The sequence below is a fragment of the Solanum lycopersicum genome, chromosome 1 (genome assembly GCF_036512215.1).
Source record: "Solanum lycopersicum chromosome 1, SLM_r2.1".
Taxonomy (NCBI): domain Eukaryota; kingdom Viridiplantae; phylum Streptophyta; class Magnoliopsida; order Solanales; family Solanaceae; genus Solanum; species Solanum lycopersicum.
In genome coordinates, this window is record NC_090800.1 from 78,517,489 (window position 1) to 78,541,828 (window position 24,340).

General features: G+C 27.5%; 2 protein-coding genes across 2 annotated transcripts; both read left to right on the forward strand.

Moving 5' to 3' along the window:
- Positions 1-9,061: 9,061 nt before the first annotated feature.
- On the forward strand, positions 9,062-11,785 carry LOC101258782 (uncharacterized). The gene is made up of 3 exons (XM_004229620.5): positions 9,062-9,277; positions 9,355-9,407; positions 11,499-11,785. Exons 1-3 carry the CDS (start codon positions 9,190-9,192, stop codon positions 11,637-11,639), a joined length of 282 nt encoding a protein of 93 aa, XP_004229668.2. The 5' UTR covers positions 9,062-9,189; the 3' UTR covers positions 11,640-11,785.
- Positions 11,786-15,040: 3,255 nt separating this feature from the next.
- Positions 15,041-18,755, forward strand: LOC101259077 (protein PNS1). The gene is made up of 5 exons (XM_004229621.5): positions 15,041-15,378; positions 15,478-15,903; positions 16,362-17,270; positions 17,902-18,135; positions 18,221-18,755. Exons 1-5 carry the CDS (start codon positions 15,361-15,363, stop codon positions 18,398-18,400), a joined length of 1,767 nt encoding a protein of 588 aa, XP_004229669.1. The 5' UTR covers positions 15,041-15,360; the 3' UTR covers positions 18,401-18,755.
- Positions 18,756-24,340: the final 5,585 nt, after the last annotated feature.

Below are 24,340 nucleotides of genomic sequence, written 5' to 3' on the forward strand. Positions count from 1 at the left end.
AGTTCATGATGACGTTTTCATAGGTGGGTTCATTCAAAATCTCTAAATTTCATCCCCGAACAAATTTTACAGTGTCAAGACAATTTGATATTGTCTCTTGCTAAACAATTATTGTCCAATTAAGGACTACAAAATTGGTAGCATCCAAAACATCAATCTTTGTTGGATCAGTTTGTCTCACTTCATAGTCTTCTAATATCCTATGATAAACTTTGTTACAATAATTCATCTTGAACACTCTTATTATTCACGCATCATAAAGTTGAAATTGGTAAGATACAATGATTTTGATATAATTAAAATTAACTTTTATTAAATCTTAAATCATTCTTTAAATTAATAAATATTAATTTATCGATTAAATATTATCTCTATAAAATATAATAAAATTTCATGGTCCTATCCATATAAATTTATGGAGGTTTTACTGTATATAATACATATTTTGAACGGGAATGCAGACAAAAATAAGTTTTTTTAGAAAAATGTATATATTTGAAGTTAGAATAGTTGACGTTTTTAAATTATTAACAAGACATTTTTAAAAATTATGATAAAACAAATTCGTTAAAATTGAAAAATTTATAATTTGTCACGTAAATTGAAATGGATAGAATAGGTTTAAAATTTGGCAGCCCTCTAACAAAATAATCTTAATTTTTTTTCTTCACAAATCTTTATGAATCACACTGTTGTTTACCATGATTTAAAAATTGGCATGAGTTAAAATTAGAATTGTGTGTTCATAGTTAGAAGTGGGGTTGAAAGTGATATGCATAAGTTGAAAGCGGAGTACATACACTAAAAGTAATATGTATGAACTGAAAGTAGAATTCATGTATTGAAAGTAAAGAGAACTTCAAAGATGTTTCTCTCTCTGGTAACATTGTAATTCAATTTGGCAAATATTCCACACATATTTTTTGGAGATTTTTTGATTGAATCAAAGAAAAAATGATTTTGATTTTGAAAAAAATAGAGACATTATAATTCAAGTAGGCAAATATTCCACACATATTTTCTGGAGATTTTTTTATTGAATCAAAGAAAAAAATGATTTTGATTTTGAAAAAAATAGAGAAACAAATATATATATTTATATATATATTAAAAGTTTTCGTCAAATTTCTTGTTCTTTCCCATGTGCTTTCCCCCCTCTATTATATACTACATGTTAGTGAAAAAACTTACAAGATAATAAAATTGCAATATTACAATTGAAAATAAAATGAAGAAAGTAATCTCTTCTTTAGACTGAGGCACGGATATCTCGCTCTCTTTAAGGAGATTCAAGCTCACTGCAGCAAATGTTTTCACCGGTCCAGCAGTTGTCCTCTTTGACTTGTCCCCTCCAGAATACAACAGCCTTCACAAAGTATAACTCAACAACTCTGGACAAGAGTTGAGTCCAAAGCTCCACAAAAAAGAACACCTCCCTTCAACTAATAAGAACTCTCTTTTAGACTAACTCTTTCACTCTTTGTTTTCTCTAATGAATTGTATGTCTCTAAAACCAAATGAAGACTACCACTATTTATACTACAAGAAGTCTTTCTAGCAATGAATAGGAAAATAATGGAGGTAGTAAATAGTAAAGATAATGGTCTTAGGAGTTTCATAGGTTACAATGGGAGTTACATAGGTTACAATGAGAGTTACATAGATTACATAAATTACAATGGGAGTTACATAGATTACAAAAAGTAATGGAGGAATTAAGAATGAAAGACATTGATGGATAACCAATGCTAATGGATGATGTATAAGTCATCCATTCCAATGTTCATTCTTATAACTCCAAAATAAAGCAATTTAATATATTAAATATTAATATTAAAATGCTAATAACCTAACACTACAAATGATGAATATATATATATATATATGCCTCATACATTTTAAAAGTGAATATATATATATATATATATATATATATATATTCACTTTTAAAATGTATGAGGCATGTCATGTCATACTTGTATGAGGTATTGTTTGATTGACAAATGGATATAGATGGGACTCATTTATCAAGCTAATAAAGGAACTTTTTTAAGTCTTCTTTGTCATTTTTTTATGTCCCTTGCTCAATATATTGTGTTTTATTTTTTTAAAATATGTTTTTCTTTTTTTAAGATCATTTTAATCATATCTTTTAAGAATTTATTTGTTGATTTAATTAGTTTATGCTTTCCTTTTTTTTATGTACTGAGCTTTTATTTAAATTTTACGATCATTATATAAGTTTTTAGTTTATTATTTTAATATTATTTTTTATATTATGCTATTTATTCTATTATAATAAATATTTATTTGAAATTTAGTTTTTAGTTTATAAAATCAAGATATAATAGGTTTTCTAATCCTAAAATTTATTTTTAAAAACTTATAAATAAATTTTATAAAATTGCGAAAATTCTTTTATGGAATAAATTATTAAAATTATTATTTATATTTATAATTTCTTAAGAAATGTAATAATAAAAGTTAGTAAACAAAATATTAATTAAATTACACCTACCTTTAATTTTAAGAATAAAAATATTGTATAAATTGACGAAAATAATATGTATTTATGTTGGTGTTTATGGATGTATTTCGTTTTTGAATTTCATGACAATAGTATCAAAACTTATATAATTGTTTGTTAAGATCATTAATGTTCGATCCGTTATATTTTCTTTTGAAGAGTATTTGTGGATTGAATTACTTTTCGATATGAAATTGTTGAGAGAAAAATAAAAGAACATATTAAATTTCTACCTTCTTTGTTTTCATATTAATAATCTATTTTTTCTTTTACAAATTTCTTAAGAAATCATAAATAGAATAATAGTTTTTACTAATTTACACCTTAAATTTTTTGGGTCGCTTTATAAATTTTACTATAAAAATAATTGATTATTATAATAAAATAGAAAATTGTAATTAATTAAATCTTTGAAAATTAAAAAATAATTTTATATAACTATTTTTAATAATATAAATAATTAATATCTACATGAAAAAACAATATCAAAAAGCTAAAAATAAAATTAGTCAGGTAAGATTTCTTGAATTCCATATTTTTCATGAATAAAGTTATTTAAGTATAAACTTTGAAACAATTGTTAGAAAAGAAAACAATGGAAAAAAAGTAAAGATTTTTTTTTTTTTAAAAAAAAAAAACAAGTAAGAAAGAGAGGGAAACTGTGAAAAGGAAGACGGAGAAAAAAGAGTTTGGTTAATTTTCTGAAATAGATTCACCAAAATATAAATGAGTCTCATATAACTTTTTTCTGCCACATCATATCTGAGCCTCATTTATCATAAAATTTTTCGAAATTTGACTATTGACTTATTAATTTCTTTGATGATTTGGATTTCAAACGGATCATTCCAACTAATAGGGGAATTTAACAAGTCATTCTTAGTTCTGATTATCATATATTATTATAAGAGGGAACCAAAAAAGTTAAAAGTTGAATTACGATTTTACCCTTATTATAAATTAAAATGATATAAAAATATTTAATTATTTAATTTAAATATTTAATTATATTATTTTAATAGAAATGTTAATGACTTTTACACTTCTTTATAATTCTTAATTAAAATATCTAATTTAATTTATCTTCTTTAAATATTTACCCTTTAAATAGATACATGTATATGGTTTATCTTCTAGATTAATTTATGTTCTTAATTAATATTTCTTTTTAATTTTTGTAACACTTGACCTTTCAACTTTGTAAGTTAATCTTCATATTCCAAAGATATATTTTTTCCTATAAATACAATCTTTTAATATTATTTTTATAGAAAGATTTACATGTGATACAATTTTTTGTGTGTGGAAGACTAGAGAAGTTTTAATCAAGTGAAGAAAATTTCAAGGCAAGAGGATTTGTGTCAAGATTACAAGGCATAATGTGATTATAGGAATGAATGTTAATTACTAAAATATCGAAGCTTGATGTATTTATTTATTTTTACTTATTTGTCGAGATCAGAACTATGGTAAGATCCCTCCATTTATGTAGTTGAATATCACTTCTATTAACTTGTCTTCCAAATATTTTAATTTTTTATGGTCAAAAGTTGAATGTTGATTACTATAACTTTGTTTCTATTTGCATTATCAAGAAAAAACAGAAAAAAGATTGTCTTATCATTTTTCTATTTTTTCGTTGGTTGCGTTATGCTAAACTTGCTCCTATATATGATACTTTTTCTTTGTATTTGTAATTTTGTTTTAAGAATATATTTGATTGAAGGGTGTATTTTTTGCTTTAGAAAATGAGATAAATACAATCATAAAAATAGTGTATAAGACATGCAGAACAATTAATGCTTACAAGATATTCTAATTTCAAATATTAATAATTATATTTTTGCATTTTAAATTTTAAATATTTGTAAAGAATCATTCTTCCATGTGCTTGTGGATAAAATCTATAGTTTTTCGACAATTTTCATTAAAATTATCATGAGATCCAAATTCCAAAGTCGAAAAAATGATACACCAAAATGCTTAAGAAGTTAAAAGATCTTTTTATCCTTTGACCAAATATTGCTCCTATTATTTTTTTAACAAAAAATGTAATATATATTTCAACAAACTTTTAATTGTAAGAATACTAATATTGTCATTTTGACTCTCCATTAAATTAAAATCTGATTTATTTAATTAATATTAATATTTTATTTGTATAATTACATAATTTAAATATCAATCATTGCACTTTAAATCTTAGTTATTTTCTTCTATTAAGTTTTTTATTTATAAATTTTAATTACTTAATTGCATTCTACTTAATGAGAAGGAGAATCTCAAACATTTTATCTTCTTGAAATGTATAAATATTAATTTAATTTCAACATTTTTATGAGACAAAAAAGATATTTTAAGCAAGTTAATCATAAGATAGTGTGCCTCAGGACTAAATGTAAAAAAAATTCTTCAAGTTAATTGTACATTACAAACATTTTTTTAAAAGTTAAATTGTTTATCGTTTTATTCATCGTTATGAAGTAACGTGCAACGCACGTGTCCATATACTAGTTCTTAAAAAAATGTGAATGTGGCAAATATGGTATTAATTAACAATTTTGATCAAATAAAGAGGTTACCCACAAATAAAGAGGTTACCGTATTAAAATATCATTAATGTTTTTGATGACTTTTTTAAGTAGAAAGAGGGGGATTTTCCTAGGATTATAGTCCCACCCCCTTATATAAAGAAGTATTTTTTATTTCTAATTTATGTGATATAGATTTTGATGAGTCGGAAATTTTAATTTTGAATATGAATGTAGATAAAAATAAGTTATAAAAATAAAATGTGTAAATTTGAAGTTAAAATAATTGACAATTTAAATTATTAAACAAAATATTTTAGAAAATTATAATAAAACAAAAGATTTATTAAAATATGTCACATAAATTGAAATGAATGATATAATTTTAACGCTTGTGCCCTTGATTATACTTTAGTTGACATTATTTTATTATTAATTCATTTAAGGAAAAAAGATACGTTCTTATATTTCATTTATGAGAAATTTTGATAGCCACAAAAATGTTACTATAGCATATCTAAAGCTGTAAATTTTAAAAAATTTATTATCACAGAAATGTGATGTTATATCTCAGATTAAGTTTTAAAATATATTTTTTATAATTAAATTTTGTGTCAAGTCAAACTTATTTATTTGATTTATGATTTTTATATGTCTTTTTATAGCGGGTCTTGTTAGTTTTTAAGGTCGTTTGATTTTGAACATAAATTATGTTAGAATTAGTTGTTCTTGTATTAATTATTATTGACTCTTTGATTTGTTGTAAAAAAAGAAATTGTTTATTCAAAAAACACTAGGAAAATAGTGAAAAAGGCTTATTGGATTTTCTACCTAGACTACATTCCTTGAGAGTTTTGTCATTTAAGTGAGTCTAGTAGATTTAGAACATTTAAAAAAATTGTGGTTTTTATTTTTAAGCTGATGAAAATATTATTAAAAGTATGGTATATTTTAGAATTCAAATACTTTCTTTTATTACGGTATTTATTTACTTTGTTCTAAATTTTATCAAGTGGTTCTTCAATAGCTTCCCACTTGACTTAAGCATACTGCAAACTATTGTTTTATTATTATTATTTATTATCATTTTTTTTATTTGTCTTAAATTAAAGTCTAGATATCACGATCAGACTGTCTTGAGTGACACTCTCACTAACCTTATCGTAGAAGAACCAATTACTAAATATTAACAATATTCTAAGCCATCAACCATTATTAAAAAGCAAACTCATTATATAAAACACGTCGAGCAACCAGTTTCTTTCATCTATTCCTCTAGTTGTCAATTATTAAAAAATTTCTCGTTCTGATACAGTATTTCGTTGCAAGATTTTCTAGTAGTTTGACATTTATGCTTTTTTTCTTTATTTAATAGCTAATTAATATGTTTATTTAGGTGTTGTTTTACAATAATGATATTTTACTTGTGTATCATTTTTTACCCCTTCTTAAAGCTCCCACCCTTTTTGTTCTCTTGCTGACTTGAATTCACAACCTTTTGGATTGGAAGTGAGTGGAACTTACCATCTGAGCTACTCTCTCTTGTTACTAGTATATGTTATTCACCAAAAGTTAGACTTTAGATTTAAAAAAAGAGATATTAATTTGGAATCAAAATACACCTTAATTACGACAATGCACATGTTTTTCAGACCCTTTTCCCCATAATACAATATATTATGAAATAATACATAACAATCATCCAAACAAAGTGTAATAGTGACTGAAAAATATAACGTTCCAGCCTGATCCGACTACGGCGTTATTTGAATCCTAATGTCCTGATCCTAAGGTTTTAAGTGGAATATTATGTTACGGCTAGTTAGTGAACATCCCGATGGCTCTTTATATTATGGAAAGAAATTATTTATTTATATGTTATTCAAGTAATTTTTGTGGTCTATTTATATGGACTAAGTTTGATTTATTTTTAATTTGCTCTTTATTGATTGATATATATTGTACGTATTAATCTGAATGCATTTCTGTTATATTTTTTTTAAAGCCAAGTCTCCCTCTTAATTAATATTAATATGTTTTCAGTATTATTAAGGAAGCACACAATTTCATCTTTTATGGCGGTCAATAACGACGGAAGAGTTATAGAAGTTACTAGAAGAAAAAATGTGATATGTAATTTTATTGAGTAACGAAAATTTAATGAATTGAAAAAAAAGAGCTAAGAAAACATGAAGTGTTAGAAAAAGGAGAAAATGTTGTGATTGACTGAAGATCAAAAGAGAGAAATAACTTTGTATATTTTTTTTGATTAAAAATCAATTATTAGTCGTTTTATAATGATGTTATTCTAAAAGGTCCGTTTGAAAAGCCACCTAAGCTAGTAATTATCAGTTTAGTAATTACATAATCTAATAATTACTCTGACATATTTGTTTGCCACATTGTTATGATATATATATTATTTGAATGCACAATTATTCTAGATAAATAATAAACTTTATTAGGGGTATTAAATAAAAGTTTTAAGTTATATATTGTCTTTCGAAAATATATCAATTAATAAAGATATGTTCCTAACTATTACTACGAAAATATAAGTGATTTATAATTTTTAAATTAGTATATTTCAATTGAACTAATCATAAAAATTAAAATTATCAGAGTTCTATTAACATCATAAAATATATGTTTTGAATAAAAAACTTAATATTATAAATAAAATATCATAAAATTTTAAATTATTTAATAAAAATTAAATTTGTCTAGTCTAACTAAAATATAAATGACTTACAATATCAAGTCTCAAGTCAATACAATGTGAAATAGACAACTTATACCCTTCGTTACTTTTTGTATTAAAAACGTTATTGCTGTTATTCTAAGAGACCACATATACCCTCAAGAGTTAACACCCCATAACTTTCACTTATAGCAAACACAAAATTCATATTTGTATTTTATAACAAAGTTTACATAATTGTGCTCCATAACAAACATATATGTATAATTCGTCATACATATACAATTGAAGCGAATTGTATAAAACGAGAAAGAGAGAAATTACATACAATTTGAATTTGTATAAAACGAGAAATAGAGAAAAGTAAAAGAGAGTTGGACAGGGAAATATTTGTATTGTATGATTATAAGTGTATAAGACGATTATACACAATTTGAATTTGTATAAAATGAGAAAGAGAGAAAGGCAAAAGAGGCTTGGACATGAAATATACAATTGAATCGATTGTATAAAATGAGAAATAGAGAAATTATATACAATTTAAATTTGTATAAAACGAGAAAGAGAGAAAGGCAAAAGAAATTGGGCAGGGAAATATTTTATTGTATAATTATAAGTATATAGAGAAGAAGATATATGTATTTGCAAGTATATATACAATTTTCTCTTGATTTATACAAACAGATACACAATTTATACAATTCGTTTCTGTTTCTATAAGCAATAAAGGCGAGGATAGCGAGCGAGATCTGGGAGAGTGACGAGCGAGATTTGGGAGAGGGGAGAGAGGGAAATGAAAATATATGTATATTTATTTTTTTCTCGCTTTATACAAACACTGCACTTGTGTTTGTATAAAAGTAAGAGAAAACGAGCGAGAGATGGAGCAAGAGAGAAGAGTGGCGAGCGAGAGTTTGAGGGAAAGAGGTGACTGACAATCAGTTTGCTATGAAACACAATTAAATCAAAGTGTGGTTATATCATTTCATTTAATTTATTAGTTTGTCATTATATACAATTTTTCCTATTTTTTTTTTATTTGGCAAGCCAAGTGGGACTTCCACCTAAGCATTGTCAACTAGTATGCACTATAAAAGAAATAGTCCTTTATAATTTAGGAGCAATTTTGATCCTTTCCGTTAAAATAAACAAACTTAAAATTAAGATACACGCTAATTACAACAACAAATATTTTTCGTAAAATTTAAAGATTTAACTGAAACATGTTATAGTTTCAAAACGTCAAATGTCTAACTGAAATTTTTTGATAAATATTAATTTACATCGCCATAACAAAATGGAAGGACCCGAACCGGTCGATCTATTTCTTCAATCCGAACCGTAATACACCAAATTGGGTAAATATAAACCCTAGCCATCCAACAAAAACCCTAGAATCCATTGAAAGCAAATTAGTAAGGGGTTAAAAGATGACACAAAAGGCAAATCTTTTCAAAGGCCAACAGAAGAAGAAATCAGTGCCGAGTCGACATGGAAAAGCTCCTCAAATTCGCAAAGGTATATGTATTTCTTTGTTAGTAATTTCATCGTTTGTGTTAGTGTGTATGGGGATTAACAAATAATTTTATTTACAGGGAAGAGAGCTGTGAAACCATCGAAGAACACAAAGCAGATGGATGTCGATCGGGTGAGTGTTTTTTAATTATGTTTGTGATTTCTAGGTTTATAATTTTGATATTTTGAGTTTATGGGTGTTTGATTTGCTTCCTTCCCTCAATCATATTGAATATCTGTTATGTGGCAACATTGTTTTGAGATTTTGTACCTATGTAATTTTCTTGGTGGTAAATATTAATATATGAAAGTTAACACCTCAAACTTCATAAATAATTGGAGAAAGGGAATTGATAAAGGGATCCTTAGGGGGTTGAGGGGTGGGTAAGGTACAAAGCTGGGATCTTTAATTGATCAAGTTAAATCACTCTGTCGGAGAATTGAGGTTAGTGATGACATTAGAACTTTAATTGATTAAGTTAGATTATTCTGTTGGAGAATTGAGGTTAGTGATAACATTAAAACTTTATTGATTAAGTTAAATCACTCTGTCGGAGAATTGAGGTTAATGATGACATTAGAACTTTATTGATCAAGTTAAATCACTCTGAGAGAATGAGGTTAGTGATGACATTATTGTTATTTTCTTCAGAGTTTTGACTTTGTTAAGTCTTGTGGAGTTATATGCCTTATTTCTTCATTTTAGGTCTATCAATTATTGTTCTTGAAACTTGGTTCTTTTGTTTGTATTATGGTTAGTAGTAGATGCACTTACTTTTCTTTTTGCTTTAACTAAGTTCAGTTAAGTGTGAAAAAAAATTGTGGAAGAGCTGTTATTGAAGTTTTATCACTGTGCCAAATATTATGAATATGTATGATTTGGATTTGGAAGTGTAATATGATACTTCTACAATTGATGCTTTTCAAAAGAGAGGAAGGTTTATGGAAAGAAAATAGTTAGAACTCTTAGTTTGCTGGAAAGGGCTTTATTTAGTTTCACAGTCCATTTGATCTGGGATCTTGATTCGGTATTCCTAGATGAAACATGAGACCTGGATAAACGCAATAAAAGAAGTGTTTAAGGAGGGTGTTCAATAAGATTAGGGTGCTATAGTAGGATAACACATCTGGGTTCATGTTCTTCTTCAAAGAGCTGAAGACACTAGACTGATCAAAGTTAATTTTAGTTTCGAGAGATTTACAGAAAAAATTATTTCTGCTCAACTTTGGTTTTTGAGTCGTTTAATTTTTATTTTGTACAACCTTTGAGTACTTATATATAGATGCCATAAGCAGTGAAGTTTAGGGTTATCAGGAGGATATTTATGCAGATTTGATATATTTAGAACAGAAGGACTGACTGGAGCGGAGAAAGCACCAGAATGGAATGCTTTGACCTTGTTAATTTCCTAAAACTACTGATTGCATTAGCTTGATCTTTGGTCAAAGTAGCTGTAGTTTCAACTGTAAAATTCAGTCAATACATTCCCTTGACCAATATACAGGTTTAAATGATAATGTATATAGTGGTATCTTGCAAATGACAAGCTGATTCTGTGTTACCAATGGTAGGAAAGTAAACTTGATTGACTGCCTTCACATTCCAATTGTTTTTACTTAGCAAATGATTAAGCTTTTGTCAATGTGATTTGTGGCATCACTATCTATCATTGCCACACAGAAGCAGCCTTCCACTAAATTAAAATGATTCTTTAAATATAGATGTGTTTTGTCAGATTATCTATTGCACCATCCTTTTACATCCTTTTAGCATGTCTGACTTATTGACCTCATAAAAGATATCCGGTGTTCAGAGTTCCGGGTTCACTGGTTTTTTTAAGTTTTAGTACTTGCCTACTCTCTCTATTTCAATTTATATGATAAGCTTTCCATTTTGGGATGTCCCAAAGTGTTTACATGATACCACAAGTATCAGTATTTTATAGTATAACATTTCTTTTAAGTTAATATTCTCGTGAGCATATTTCCATGAACAATCATGTGATGTGTTTCATCCTCGAACTCTTATTAGTCCTGTTCTTCTTGAATAGCTTCTTCCTATGACATACAAGTAGAACTTTAAAAACTCGATGCACATACAGACGTCATATATATTAGTATGCAAGGTGTACTTAGTTATTTTGTTGCTTCTTCGGTATTTTTTGCAATGTGGAATATGAAATATGTCAAAACTCTAGGTCTCATTGTTCTTTTGTGTGGCCAGGAATTGACAAAGTTTATTAATCAGTGCAACGAAACAAAAGCAGCCACTTTTGCTACTAAGGATGGTGGTCAATTATGTATACTTAAAAGGCCTGAGTCCTCCAGTAAAAAGTCTGAATCCTCCAGTGGCGCTTCAAAATAGTGCCTTAAGAATCAATTGTATAAACAAAATTTTTGATGCCAGTTTTGCTTGCTAAGCTCTTCATTTTCACCTTTTTAAGACCAAGTTTTGAGTGTCTTATTATTATTTTTTAAATGGATCGATCTATTTTTGTTGTTGGGCTTTTATTTTTTTTTATTAGCATGTGCCTTGTTCAAGGAGCTTCATATGAGACCAAGTACAATCAGGAAAAATAACCCGTCTCTTGTTTACTCCTTATTTGGCATAATGTTATTTGCATAAAGTTAGTTCAACTCGGTTCCATATCTTATATATTGTAAAAATTTCTGATTTCACCGCTCGATATATAACAAAATAGATCACTAGATACAATCATATCTGCGTGTATTAACTTCCAAATACCTAAAGACAAAGGGAACCATTGGTTGTTACAGATATAATCAGAAGTTTCCAACCATCATAATGATGATGTGATTAGGTTAAAATATTTGAATCTATCTCTTTTTCCTTTGTTTAACGTTTTGGAAAATAATAATTATACAGAATGTGAGATAATTATTAAAAAGAAGATATTTTCTTTTCCATTATTCGATTAATGCTTCCAATTTTTAGCAAAGTATATTTAAAAACTAGTATTCACAGTTTGGAACATGCCAGGCTGTTAGATTTCTGGTGAGATATTTTGTTTTCAGTTTGGAACATGCTTTTAAATGTTTTCTTTTTTATGTTGTAATTTTCAATAAATATAAGTCCTTTCCTGTCAGTTGCATTAATATATATATATATATATATATATATTTCATTCCACCTACCAATTCCCATTATTTGCTTCTCTGTATATTGGCTCATAAATAAAATTGGGACACAGTAAGTTTATTTCAGGTTTCTTAACCTGATTCTGTCTTTTAATCTCTCAACGGTCATATTATTTATTATTTATCTAAGATAAATCGCATAAGTCATATCCTTGAAGGGCTTAGTTAGTATTTTCCTCTTACAAATATTATAATATTATTTATAGTACATTTATGCATAAAGTTGTCTCCGATAGATTTTTTCCTAAGTATTTATTGAAAATAATATGTCTATCTGACATGAAGTAAGATTTACGTATATTCTATCCTTTTCCATCGTTACTTTGTGGGATCACATCAAAGTATTTATTCATACAGTAGAAGTTTACATCAAATGTAGAGTGATACCTACCCACCCATAATTTACATAGAAGAATGTCTCGTCTATATATGATTTTGTAAATTCATATATAGTACATAATTTTAGAGGGATGTTTAAGTTTATTTATAAATCGTGTAACACTTCGAAGAAAAATTGAAAAGTTTTGAATTAACACTATTTTCAACATGCCTAAAACGTACTTATATTTTCAGGCGTACGATGAATACAAGCTAGAATGCTTCGTCTTTAAATTTTAATGTTTATTGCGTTAATTAGTTTTTAGCTAAACTATCATTCTTCGTATATCGTCACTTGCATACAAATTTGAGAATTATATTATGATCTGTACACTTTAATTTGTCATAGTATATAATATGTTGGTTAAAATTATGGGCACATTCTCGAATCAAATATAATCGACCTTGGTAGCATATATTTGAGGATTGCCACTAGGATTTTTTTTTTATATATATAAAATTTGGGGATTGCTACGCAATTGAAAACGACCACTCAATCTCAATTATGTAAGAGATGCTACTTTCTTCGTTCGACCTCAATTATGTAAAAGATACTACTTTCTTCCGTCAATTTTATGTGTTATAGTATTGATTGAATACAATATCAAAATATTTAAAATTTGTGAATTAAAATAAATTATCGATGTTTGCATGCTTATAACTCATCTAGGTAAAATAAAATGATAATAAACATGGTTTTGCTTTCATTAAAGAAATATATTTTTTGAGTTTCAATATTATATATGGTCCATGTAAATAATTTGGGTTGAAATTATGATAAGGTAGTGGACAGACTTAACAATGTGATAGATATATGAATATGAATATCCTTGTTCCACTCCATCTTGATATCCCTCTTCCTTTAATTATATCCATCTTTATTTTTATTCTATTTACATAGTATAAATCTTAGCTATGGTAAAAAAATATTTCCAAATAATTGGTATTTCATACCTATATTGATCACTTAAATATTCCTTACTAACTTAGATTACAACAAATGTGCTTTTTCTCAAATCTAGAGACATAGTGGGCATTCATTAATTTGATTTGGTTTAAGTTTTTTTATTTTTTTTATTTTGATTCTTGTATAACATGTATTGAATACTGAATCGAAATAATTTGGTTCGGTTCAATTTTTATTATTTTGGTTCGATTTATGTTATTTCGATTCGATTTTGTTATTTCATTCTTTTTAATGGGCCTGCTAAGTGTGTTTTTTAAAATTTATAAATTTATAAAAAAGTTTCTTTGATTTTTCAGCTTAATGGGTTAAAAATAGTTATATCAAAGAAGTGTTTTTTACTTTTTAATTTTTTATTTTAAATTATACAATTTATTATTTAACATTAATAATTATATAATATAAATATATATTATAAGATAATATATTTCGATAAACCGAAATACCGAATAACACAAAATTACATAACGAAAACTGAATCGAAATACCAAAAACTGCAAAAATATATACCAAATACCAAAAAACTAAAATTGAAATATCAAAAAAATTCAATTCAATTCGATATTTTAATTTTTCGATGTTTATGCTCCACCCTACCCAAAAACATTTTTTAGTGTCCGATTACTAGGGGAAAAAAAGTTAAGATGAAGATGACTTCCCAATGATGAACGGTAGTAATTTCATGTTAAAACAAATTATTTTTAATTTTATATTACTTGTTTCGATTCCTATCAATACATAATAAATTCTAAATATTAATATAAGCATTCTACTTCAATAAAAAGGGAGAAATTGCGTGTTTCATAGTGAGTCTTTCTTACCGTCAAGTAATTTATTAAAATATTTTAATAATAATTAAAAAAAATATCTTGTATTTATAAAGGTTCGAAGAGATTTATTACTATTACATTAAACTAATAAGATATATTTTATTAATATATTGGCACTCACTGATCAGCCACCAAAAGGAACTTTTTATTTGCATTAAAATGTAAAATAACTTTATTTACATCATGCACACTAATATAAAATTTCTCTAAAAAGTTAAATACAGTAAAATAATAAAAGTAAATTAGCTTTTACTCTAAAAATGAATCGGATATTTTTGTGCCACATCAATTACCACTTTAGCAGCCTCCATCTTGGTCTTTAGTCTTTTATATTTTATCGACAAAATCAAAAGTTTATAAATAAATTAATTTTTTAATAAAAAATAAATATATTTTTATTTAATCAAAATACTATAAAAATATTTAAAATAAATCGACCAAACAAGCTCTTAATCCCATAATAACTGCTCTTTAAAACACGAAACTGGTGCAAAATATTTTCAACTAAAATGAAACACGTGCGAGAAACAGCCGCAGCAGTGGATCGTGTAGACACGCGCCGTACGATGCACGTTTGGAATGTTTTTACCAAATTGGTGTTCAAACAAGTAAATAAAAGCAACACTTTGATGCGCCCACCAATAGCATCAGTCACCCCCACAATTCACATACCAACAAAATCTAAACGTTCCTCTCCTCCATAACGGAATAATCATCTACTTTATCCACGCGCCGCCGCACTCTTCCCGTCGTTCATGGGTGCTGTAGAACCTGTAAGCACATACAGCTCCATTATTTCATTTCATTTTCAATTTTTGGTGATTAAAAGTGGAATTGAGTTTTTTTTTTTTAATTTTTCTGTCTATTGTTAGGTAGTTGACGAGGAAAATGGAGAAAAGGAGACGAAGATACGAGATGTGGAGAAAGGTGAAATGGATAGTCAACAAAGGGGATTTCAAGGTCAGCCTACGCCGGCGCCGGCGCCGGCAGAATCAGGCGGTGAGAATTTTCACATGTCGAGAATGCAGAGATTGAGTGCTACGAATCCTCTGAGGCTTGTGATGAATGCCGGAACTAGAGTTGCTTCTCCTTCTCCTTATAACGCTCCGCCACCTGCTCAACATCGTCCGCACCGTTCTTTTCCGAATCCTTTTCACCACCGTCATCCTCCGGCTCCGGCGCCGTCTCAGCAACGCCATGCTCCGGTGCCGGAGCCGGCTCCGGTTCCAGCTCCGTCTCAGCACCACCCTTCTCCGGCTCCTTCTCAGACTCGCTCTACCCCTGCTGTTACCCCTCAAGTATGTTTCTGAGCTTAACATAGAAGGGCGTGTTTGGTACAATGAAAAAAATATTTTTCTAAAATGAAAAATAGTAAGTCATTTTTGAGGTTCAATTATAAAAGAATATTCTTTTTCATTTTCAACGAAAGCATAAAATATAACTTACTTCATGTTTGGACAAAAAAATATTTTTATGTCACAATTATTTTCAACTAAACTATTTCTAAGAAAATAATTCATTTTATTTATTTGAAAAATAACTTCTATCATGGACCTGGCCGGAGCTAGCCAGGCGCAAGAGGTTCGAATATTTCAACATTTATATATGATTAAAATTATTTTTAACATATAGATTATGGAGTATCAAATAGAGCTGAAATTCTTTTTCATTTTTGATGTGTCTTCAAGTTTTCAGTTTTCTTAATATTTGAGCAAATCTGAAAATATTTCTTCTTGTTTATTTTTTAAACCTGCAGCCTTCAGTAATAACACTGAATTCAAGATCCTACACAAACAAGTTTTCACTATTTCTGTTCCTTATACACATGATTGGTGCAATTGGGCTAGTTTGTTTTCTTGTATTCAAAGGGATACAAGGTTTACTAGAAGCAGGGGAAGCACAAAGAAAAGAAAAGAGGCTATTAAAGTTTTTTCTACCACAAGTAGAAGCAGTTTCTTTACTTAGCATAACACTAGCATTTACATGGCAAAAGGCAATGAGATTGTGGCCAACATTCATGGTTCATTTCATACTTTGGGGTTCGTTTATCTTCACATTAGCAGCTGGAATCCTATTAATATGCTTCCAAAGACCATCAACTGATGGTGTTGGAGTTGTTTTAATCATATTTGCAATTGGAAATGGATTGTATTCTTGTTGGGTAACACCAAGAATTAAGTTCTGTACAAAGATTTTAATTAAATCACTTGAACCTGTACCTAAATTTGGCGATTTGAATCGTCCAACTTATCTAACATTAGCTGCTGGATTCTTATGGATGTCAATGTGGATTTTGGCTGTGATTGGGGCTATAAATTTCTATTTCCCACCGTTGGTTATCATCGGGTTGGTTTTTAGTATGGCTTGGGTTACTGAGGTGATGAGGAATGTAGTGAATTTGACGGTTAGCAGAGTGATTGGGTTGTATTATCTTAGAGGAATGCAATCCAGTACACAGTTTTGTTTTCAGAGGGCATTGTCTGTGAATCTTGGAAGTGCTTGTCTTGGTTCTTTGTTTGTTCCTACAATAGAAGTTCTGAGGGTTGTGGCTCGCGCGTTGAATTTGCTTGAAGGTGAAGATGAGTTCATGTTTTGTTGTGCTCATTGTGGATTGAAAATCATGGATTCTGTCTTCAAGCGCGGCAATGGCTGGGCATATGTTCAGGTACTTCAAACACTCTTTCGTTTTAAAGATGTTGTCTTGACCTGCTTGTGCGTATCTTGATTATGTTATTAGGTTCCATCAATTTGATTTGTCGAGTATCAAATTACTTTGTTCATCAAAATTGTGATTCACTTGTATTTAGAGTAACATCTCCCTTGAAATGGACTTCTTAATTAGGATGCTCTAGGTCTTATTAACATGGATGTTGACTGTTATCTTATAAATTAATTTTTCCTCAAAAAATAAAAACATTATCTTTAAAATTATAGCGTATTAGTCATTTTCAATTTATAGCTTATTACATGTGTTTCCAATTTATTTAATGTTATTTTTAATATATAGAGTCAGTAGTCATAATTCTCCCTACCCTTTAGTGCTTTGTGAGATGAGATGTCAATATTCCTTCTTATACGTTCTTAATTATTTCAACACATATATACTAATTTTATACAACTTTCACTTTCACTAATTTTTCAACCATATTCAGTTGACGACTTCTTATATAATATATATGATAAAACTCGCGCATATTCGGATATTTGTTAGTTTGGTCCCATCACACAATAATTCACTTGTCTACGTAGCTGCGCGATGAATATTGATTGAAAGGATATACTCATTATTTTGTTAGATTGCTACGTATGGTAAGAGCTTTGTGAAGGCATCACAAGACACTTGGGAGCTATTTCAAAAAAGAGAAATGGAGACAATTGTAGATTCAGACATGACAAGTGCTATTTGCTTCTTGACTGGAGTTTGTAGCGGTTCTATTTGTGTTATTGTCATTGGTGCTTGGACTTTCACTGTTTATCCCAATTTCACAGCCACACTGTCTCTTCTATCAGCCTACGTTGGTTACCTTCTGGTTAGTCTTTTTTCACTTCACGATGGTGTTATGTGTTTGCTATGTTGTTCAGACTCTTCAAAAGTATATTTTTAATGGATTGCAGACGAGGATTGCGATGGCTTTGCCTCACGCTTGTGTGAGTAGTTACTACGTTTGTTATGCTGAGAATCCAGATAACAGACTTTTTGATAAGACCATTCAAGATCGACTCAATTCAATGAAGACGGATCGTGATGTTATTGTGCCAACTCCTAGATCTGTACCTTCTCGATTCGCACGGTAGCACCAATTTGCTTTTTTGTAATCTGCTTACCATCCGAGCAATTCCGATAGAATGTATATAAGATTAATTTTTTGCCAAACATAACCATATGTTAGATGATCAGTATTTATTGTAAGGACCAAAAGGTTCAACTGTGAAATAACTTTCCAAGTTGGAGTTGCCCACTCAGATGAAGAGGTGTCTTTATAGTCCTGTCCTTTTGTATTTATATAATAATTGATATACTTTGGGATATTGTAGAGTCGTGGTAAGGACCCACCACTAGTTTATTGTCAACATCTTAGTTAGGTAAACGTAATGTATATTTAATTAAATTACATTTCATTCTTTACGTAATCATGTAAACTTTGAATTATTTGTTTTCATTTTTTTATAATTTTTATCTTTTACTTTTGTTGGTGGAACCATGCAGAGGAAGATATATAATCTAACGGAAAATCACCTTCGATTGTTCTAATTGCATATTTTTATTAAAGTTTCAAATTTTACTCTTTTTTTTGGTCAATGATATTTAAAGTAAAGATATAATACGTAAATGTGTGTTTTAATTTGCAGTTCATTTGTTTTCATTCAGATTAAGAGGTATGAATCTGAATACACAAATATATATTTTAACTTAGGCCGCATTTGTTTTCATTAAGATTAATAGTCTTATTTTTATATTCATGTCCTTTAATTTTGAACGTGCACAAGGAGATAAATGAAATCTATGTGACATAAACACATAGGACGTCACATAACTCAAATTGTCAGAGATAAGACATGCGTATCTATTTTTTTAAATTTTATATAAATTTAAATACTTATTTATATACGTTTATATTTCAAGTAAAATAATATAGTTAATAATGTTCATATTAATATGTACACTAGTGGCATTAGTTTTGATTTGCTGTTGAAAAAAAAAAAGAAGATTCGTTGAATTAAAAAATAGGGGTATAAATTTTAGGTGGGACTAAAATATAAATTGCATTAATCAAAACAGAACCACTGTTTTTCTGGGTATTACACGTCAGCAGTCTATCAGATTCCAAGACATGGCACGTGACACATGCTATGCAATCCACATGCACAATGAATTTTTTCGAAAGTATTGAAAATATTCGTAAACTTACTTATAGTAAGCTACTAATTTTCTTAAAATTAATAAATGTGATATGATAATTGAGAATCTTTTATTTGTGCTTGAAGAATTTCTCGATAAGGAGGGTTTATCTTTTTAGTGTGTTTATTAATCAAATTAGTAATCATAAAAATTCAGATCCAATATTAAAGAAAAAGAGATAATCCATACATATAACAGTGGAGGAGCTTGAGATTGTCCACCGACATTTCTGTGTCGAAAAATTATATTGCATAGCTAGATAAAAATATTTTTTTTTATGTATATATATTACATATTGACACTCCTTAACTTCTACATAATTTAAGTTCTTTATATTTTATATTCTTTAATTGAAATTCTAACTCCTCCATTACATATAAATGTACATTAATTAAATTTTTTTTTTATCAAGTTAAACTTTAATATTTATACGTTAAATATTTCTTTTCAATATAAACATATTATTATATATATTAAAGCTATTAAATTCAACCGATACATATAATGGCTAAAGAAGACAAATTACCTTTATTTTGTAAGCCATAAAGTTGGTTACGTTGTAGTGTTTCGTGACTCATCATGCTATCTTTTTTCTGAATACTATTTTCATATCGATATTATCATATACAATATTTTTTATTTTATTTTTTTGGCTTTAAATGGATAAGTTCATTATTTTTACATTTTTCATCACATCTCACGTTTTTGACGTGTTTATATTGTCACTTTTTTCGAGCTTCTGCTCTTTTTGTTATCGTTATTTTTTCATTTCATACGCATGATACCTATGAAAAGAGCCAAAATAAAATAAAAAAAATGAAAAGTAATGTAACAAAAACTGTTTGGCGTTTTTTTCTTCTTTTATAATTCTAAATTATACATTTGTCACAAAATAACGAATAGCTCTCTCAGAACAAGTTATTATTGTCTCCATCTTTTTCATAATTTCTTTAATTTTAATTTTATAAGTTGCATATTTAAAATTTAAAAGCAAGAATCAATGTGGTAGGTTAAATCAAGGATTTATGAAAGTGGGGGTTATTCCCGATAAATATTGAATCCTATAAAATTAAAGACTTTAGATACAATCTTCATAACTTTAATTTAAGATCATACATTTTAAAATCTTGATAGTTACTTTTGTCAAACTCAATATCAAGTTAAAATCAGATAAATAAATTAAACGAAAAGGAGTTTTAAATATTCGTAGCTTAATTATGAAGGAGATGATTTTCTTGGTGCTCTACAAGTTTGGAAAAGAATAAAAATGTGATTTGACAAAAGAAAGAGTTTAGAAAATTTAAACTAAGAGTAATTTCTTCATAAGGACGATCATCTTTCTTTTATTTTATTTCTTTTATTATTTCTCTTCTTGTAGCTTTTCTCCTTCCCTACTTGCCTTGCATTTTTAGTTCATTCTTTAATTAGTAGATAATTCAAATGGAAAAACTTAATAATTAGAATTACTAAATATTGTATTTTTTTTAATTAAAAGAAACATTTTCTTATCATTATTAGAAAGGAGATAAGATCGAGAATGCCTACATCCAATAATAGACTTGACAAACTTGGCTTCTGTTAGGCAACAAGTCATGGTAGCGTTTTGTTTTATTTTATGGGAAAAGAATCTAATATACCCCTCAACTTTGTCATTTGGAGCTGATATATCCCTCGTTATAAAGGTGACTCATATATGCCCTTACCGTTATACAAACGGCTCACATATACCCCTGTCGTTACAAAATGGCTCACATATACCATTCGTTTAACGGAAGTTAAAAAATTAGTTTTAAATTTATATTTATTACTTCTAATTTTTTTTTAAAAATTATTTAGGGGTATATATGATTCTTCTATCAAAGTTCAAGGTATATTTTAATTTTTTTCATACATAAATTATTTTTTGACTTCTTTTATTATAATTATTTGAATTTCTTATTCTTATTTTGTTTTTTTCTTTCATTCCTTAGTTTAAAGAATAAAAAATTAAACTATTTTTTTTGTGTGTATTGTAATTTAATTTCGTATTCGAAGAAAAAATTTAGTCATTTACAATAAGTTTTACAAGAATATTAGTGAAACATAAATAAATTTGATTATAAAAATAATAATTATAAATTAGTCATTGAAACAAAAAGAAAGTCAAAAAAAATATGTTTGACGAGGATTAAATTTACTCATATGTGATTATATTTTTTTTAAAAAAAAATAATAAAAATTTAGATTAAAATTATTATTTTTTCATTTCCGTTAGAGGAAAAGGGTATATGTGAGCCATTTGTTTACAAGTAGGGGTATATATGAGCCACTTTCATAACAAGGGGTATATCAGCTCTAAATGACAAAGTTGAGGGGTATATCAGACCCTTTTCCCTTATTTTATTTGTCATGTTTGATTAATAATTGAAAAAAATCAACTGCTCCTTCGTTCTTGGGCTTGAGTCTTTCATTTTTTTTTCAAGTTAATCTCTCAGATGATTAATATCAATTATTTTTTAATCATAAATACTTGCCATTTTCTGCTTAATATATACTCCCTCCGTTCATAATTGTTTGTCATGTTAAAGTTATGCACACCCCTCAAGGAAAATTTAATACAATATGTAGTTTGACTAATATAACCCTATTAAAAATATCAAAAGTTTACCTAACTTTTTAATTGAACTATATTATCATTAAGGGCAAATTTGAAAAAAAAATAATTAATTATTTTTTAATTATTAAAATTGATAATTAATCTTAAACTCTATTTTTAATATATCTGTCAAACAGTTGTGGACGATGAAATATATACTAATACAAGAAATACTCTTCCTAAAAACGAAACATGAGAAAGTAATAGGAAAAAAGAAGAAAATAATGACTTTTAGTGGCCTAATTATTGCATTGGAATATGAATTTTGTTGGAAAAATCAAAAGCAAAAAGACATTCAAATAAGATTGTACTCTCCCGTATTATATTAGTTGATCATTTTTTATTTTATATGATATTTAAAAAATTATAAATTAAAAAATAATTTACTAATTTATCTCTTAGAAAAACTTTCACAAATTTTATAAATAATATGAATACTCCCAAAAGAATTAATGACAATAATATAAAATAAATTAAATTAATATATTTTTTTAATTTAATAAAATAAATAATTATATTTAATATAATTATCAAAGTTGAAATAAATATACGTTATCACCTTGGTCAATTTTGCTGGCAAAAAGAATAGCATAAAGTAAATAGCATTTATAGTACCCTGATTTTGACAAACGATAGACGTGTACTAAACTATTGATTTCGAAAAGTATAGTCAATTATTTGATTTTGTTAAACCATAGAATTTAATGAAACAAAAATGGAGCGATATTTTACATTTATATTATTATCAATGGTACACGAAAACGAATACAGTATTAATATACATGATCTCAAAATTCATTTTTAATTTTAATTTTGAAAGAAGAAAAGAGAGGTCTACGCTCCGTAAAAATTGTCTACTTGACTTGTCCCTAGACTCGTAAATCGTATAGCAAAAAATAGAAGTGGCTATAGAAAGTGGGGTTGTTCATGGCTATGGTTAAATAACCAAATCGATTAAGAAAATTGATATTTGGTTAGGTTTGGTTTTTGAATTTTAAAAACTGATATTATTTGATTTGGTTTTGGTTTTATTAAAAAATATCCGCAAAAATAACCAAATCAAACCGTTAAATTATAGAGGTAAACTTTATAGTTATTTATATATTATTCATAAATAAAATATTCATATTTATTAAATTTTAATTAACTTAAGTGTTTGATTTTATCATTATCTTAATTCAACACTTAAATTTCAGTCTAACTATTAAATCCTAATTCTAACTCCACCAAAAATTTATTATTTAAGTGATTTTTACATACTCTACCTAAGAAATTTACAGTGCTGTTCTTTTAAAGAAAAATATAAGCAACTTTCTTCTCTTGTTAAAAAATTTGCAAAGCAACTTTCTTTCTTTTTTCTTTTAAAAAAATTTCAAAGCAACCTTCTGCGCTTCTCTTCAACTTCTTTAGTCATATTGGTCTTTTCTTCTCCATCTTTTTATATTATACTTTTTCTTGATTTTAGCATTTTAATTTAGAAAGCATGACTTCAGATGAAATTTTTTAGTTCAAAACAACTCTGGTAGTATTAATTTACCACTACATGTATAAATTGCATTCCCTTTTTAGAAATAAGTCTTTTAACAACGAATAAATTTTTTTTAAGTCCTCTTCCAATTGTTCTATGACTAAAATTGCTTAGTGTAGTTCACAATAGTTTTTCTATGAATTTTTCATGTACTATAAATTTGTGTTATCGAGAGTTATATGCCTCAACAAACTATATACTTTCAAACCAAAATAACAAAAAGAAAAATTGAACAAAATCGAACCAAACTAACAATAACCAAATCGACGGTTATTTTTTTTGATTTGATTTTAAAAATTTAAAAACCAGTTAATTTTAGTTTGATTTAGCTTTAACAAATAACTGATCCAAACCGAACCATGAATGCCGCTAATGGGAAGCAGTGAGACCATCAAATGAAGAGATCCTAGACAGGTGATATTCCCCAATCAAGAGAAGAGAAGTCTTTATGAGATTAGTTAAATTAAATAAAAGGTACTTTAATTCATTCCCAAAATCAGATTCTCCAGAACAATTTCTAACCAACATTGAATTTTCAACATCATAGAAAAAATGGTTGATTTAATATTCCTTGGCATAGAATAGACTTTCATGTCCAAAAGAAATTCCATAATTAGATGAAATGCCTACTTTAAGAGAAGCTTCCATAGTGCATGGAAACACACAGAATAG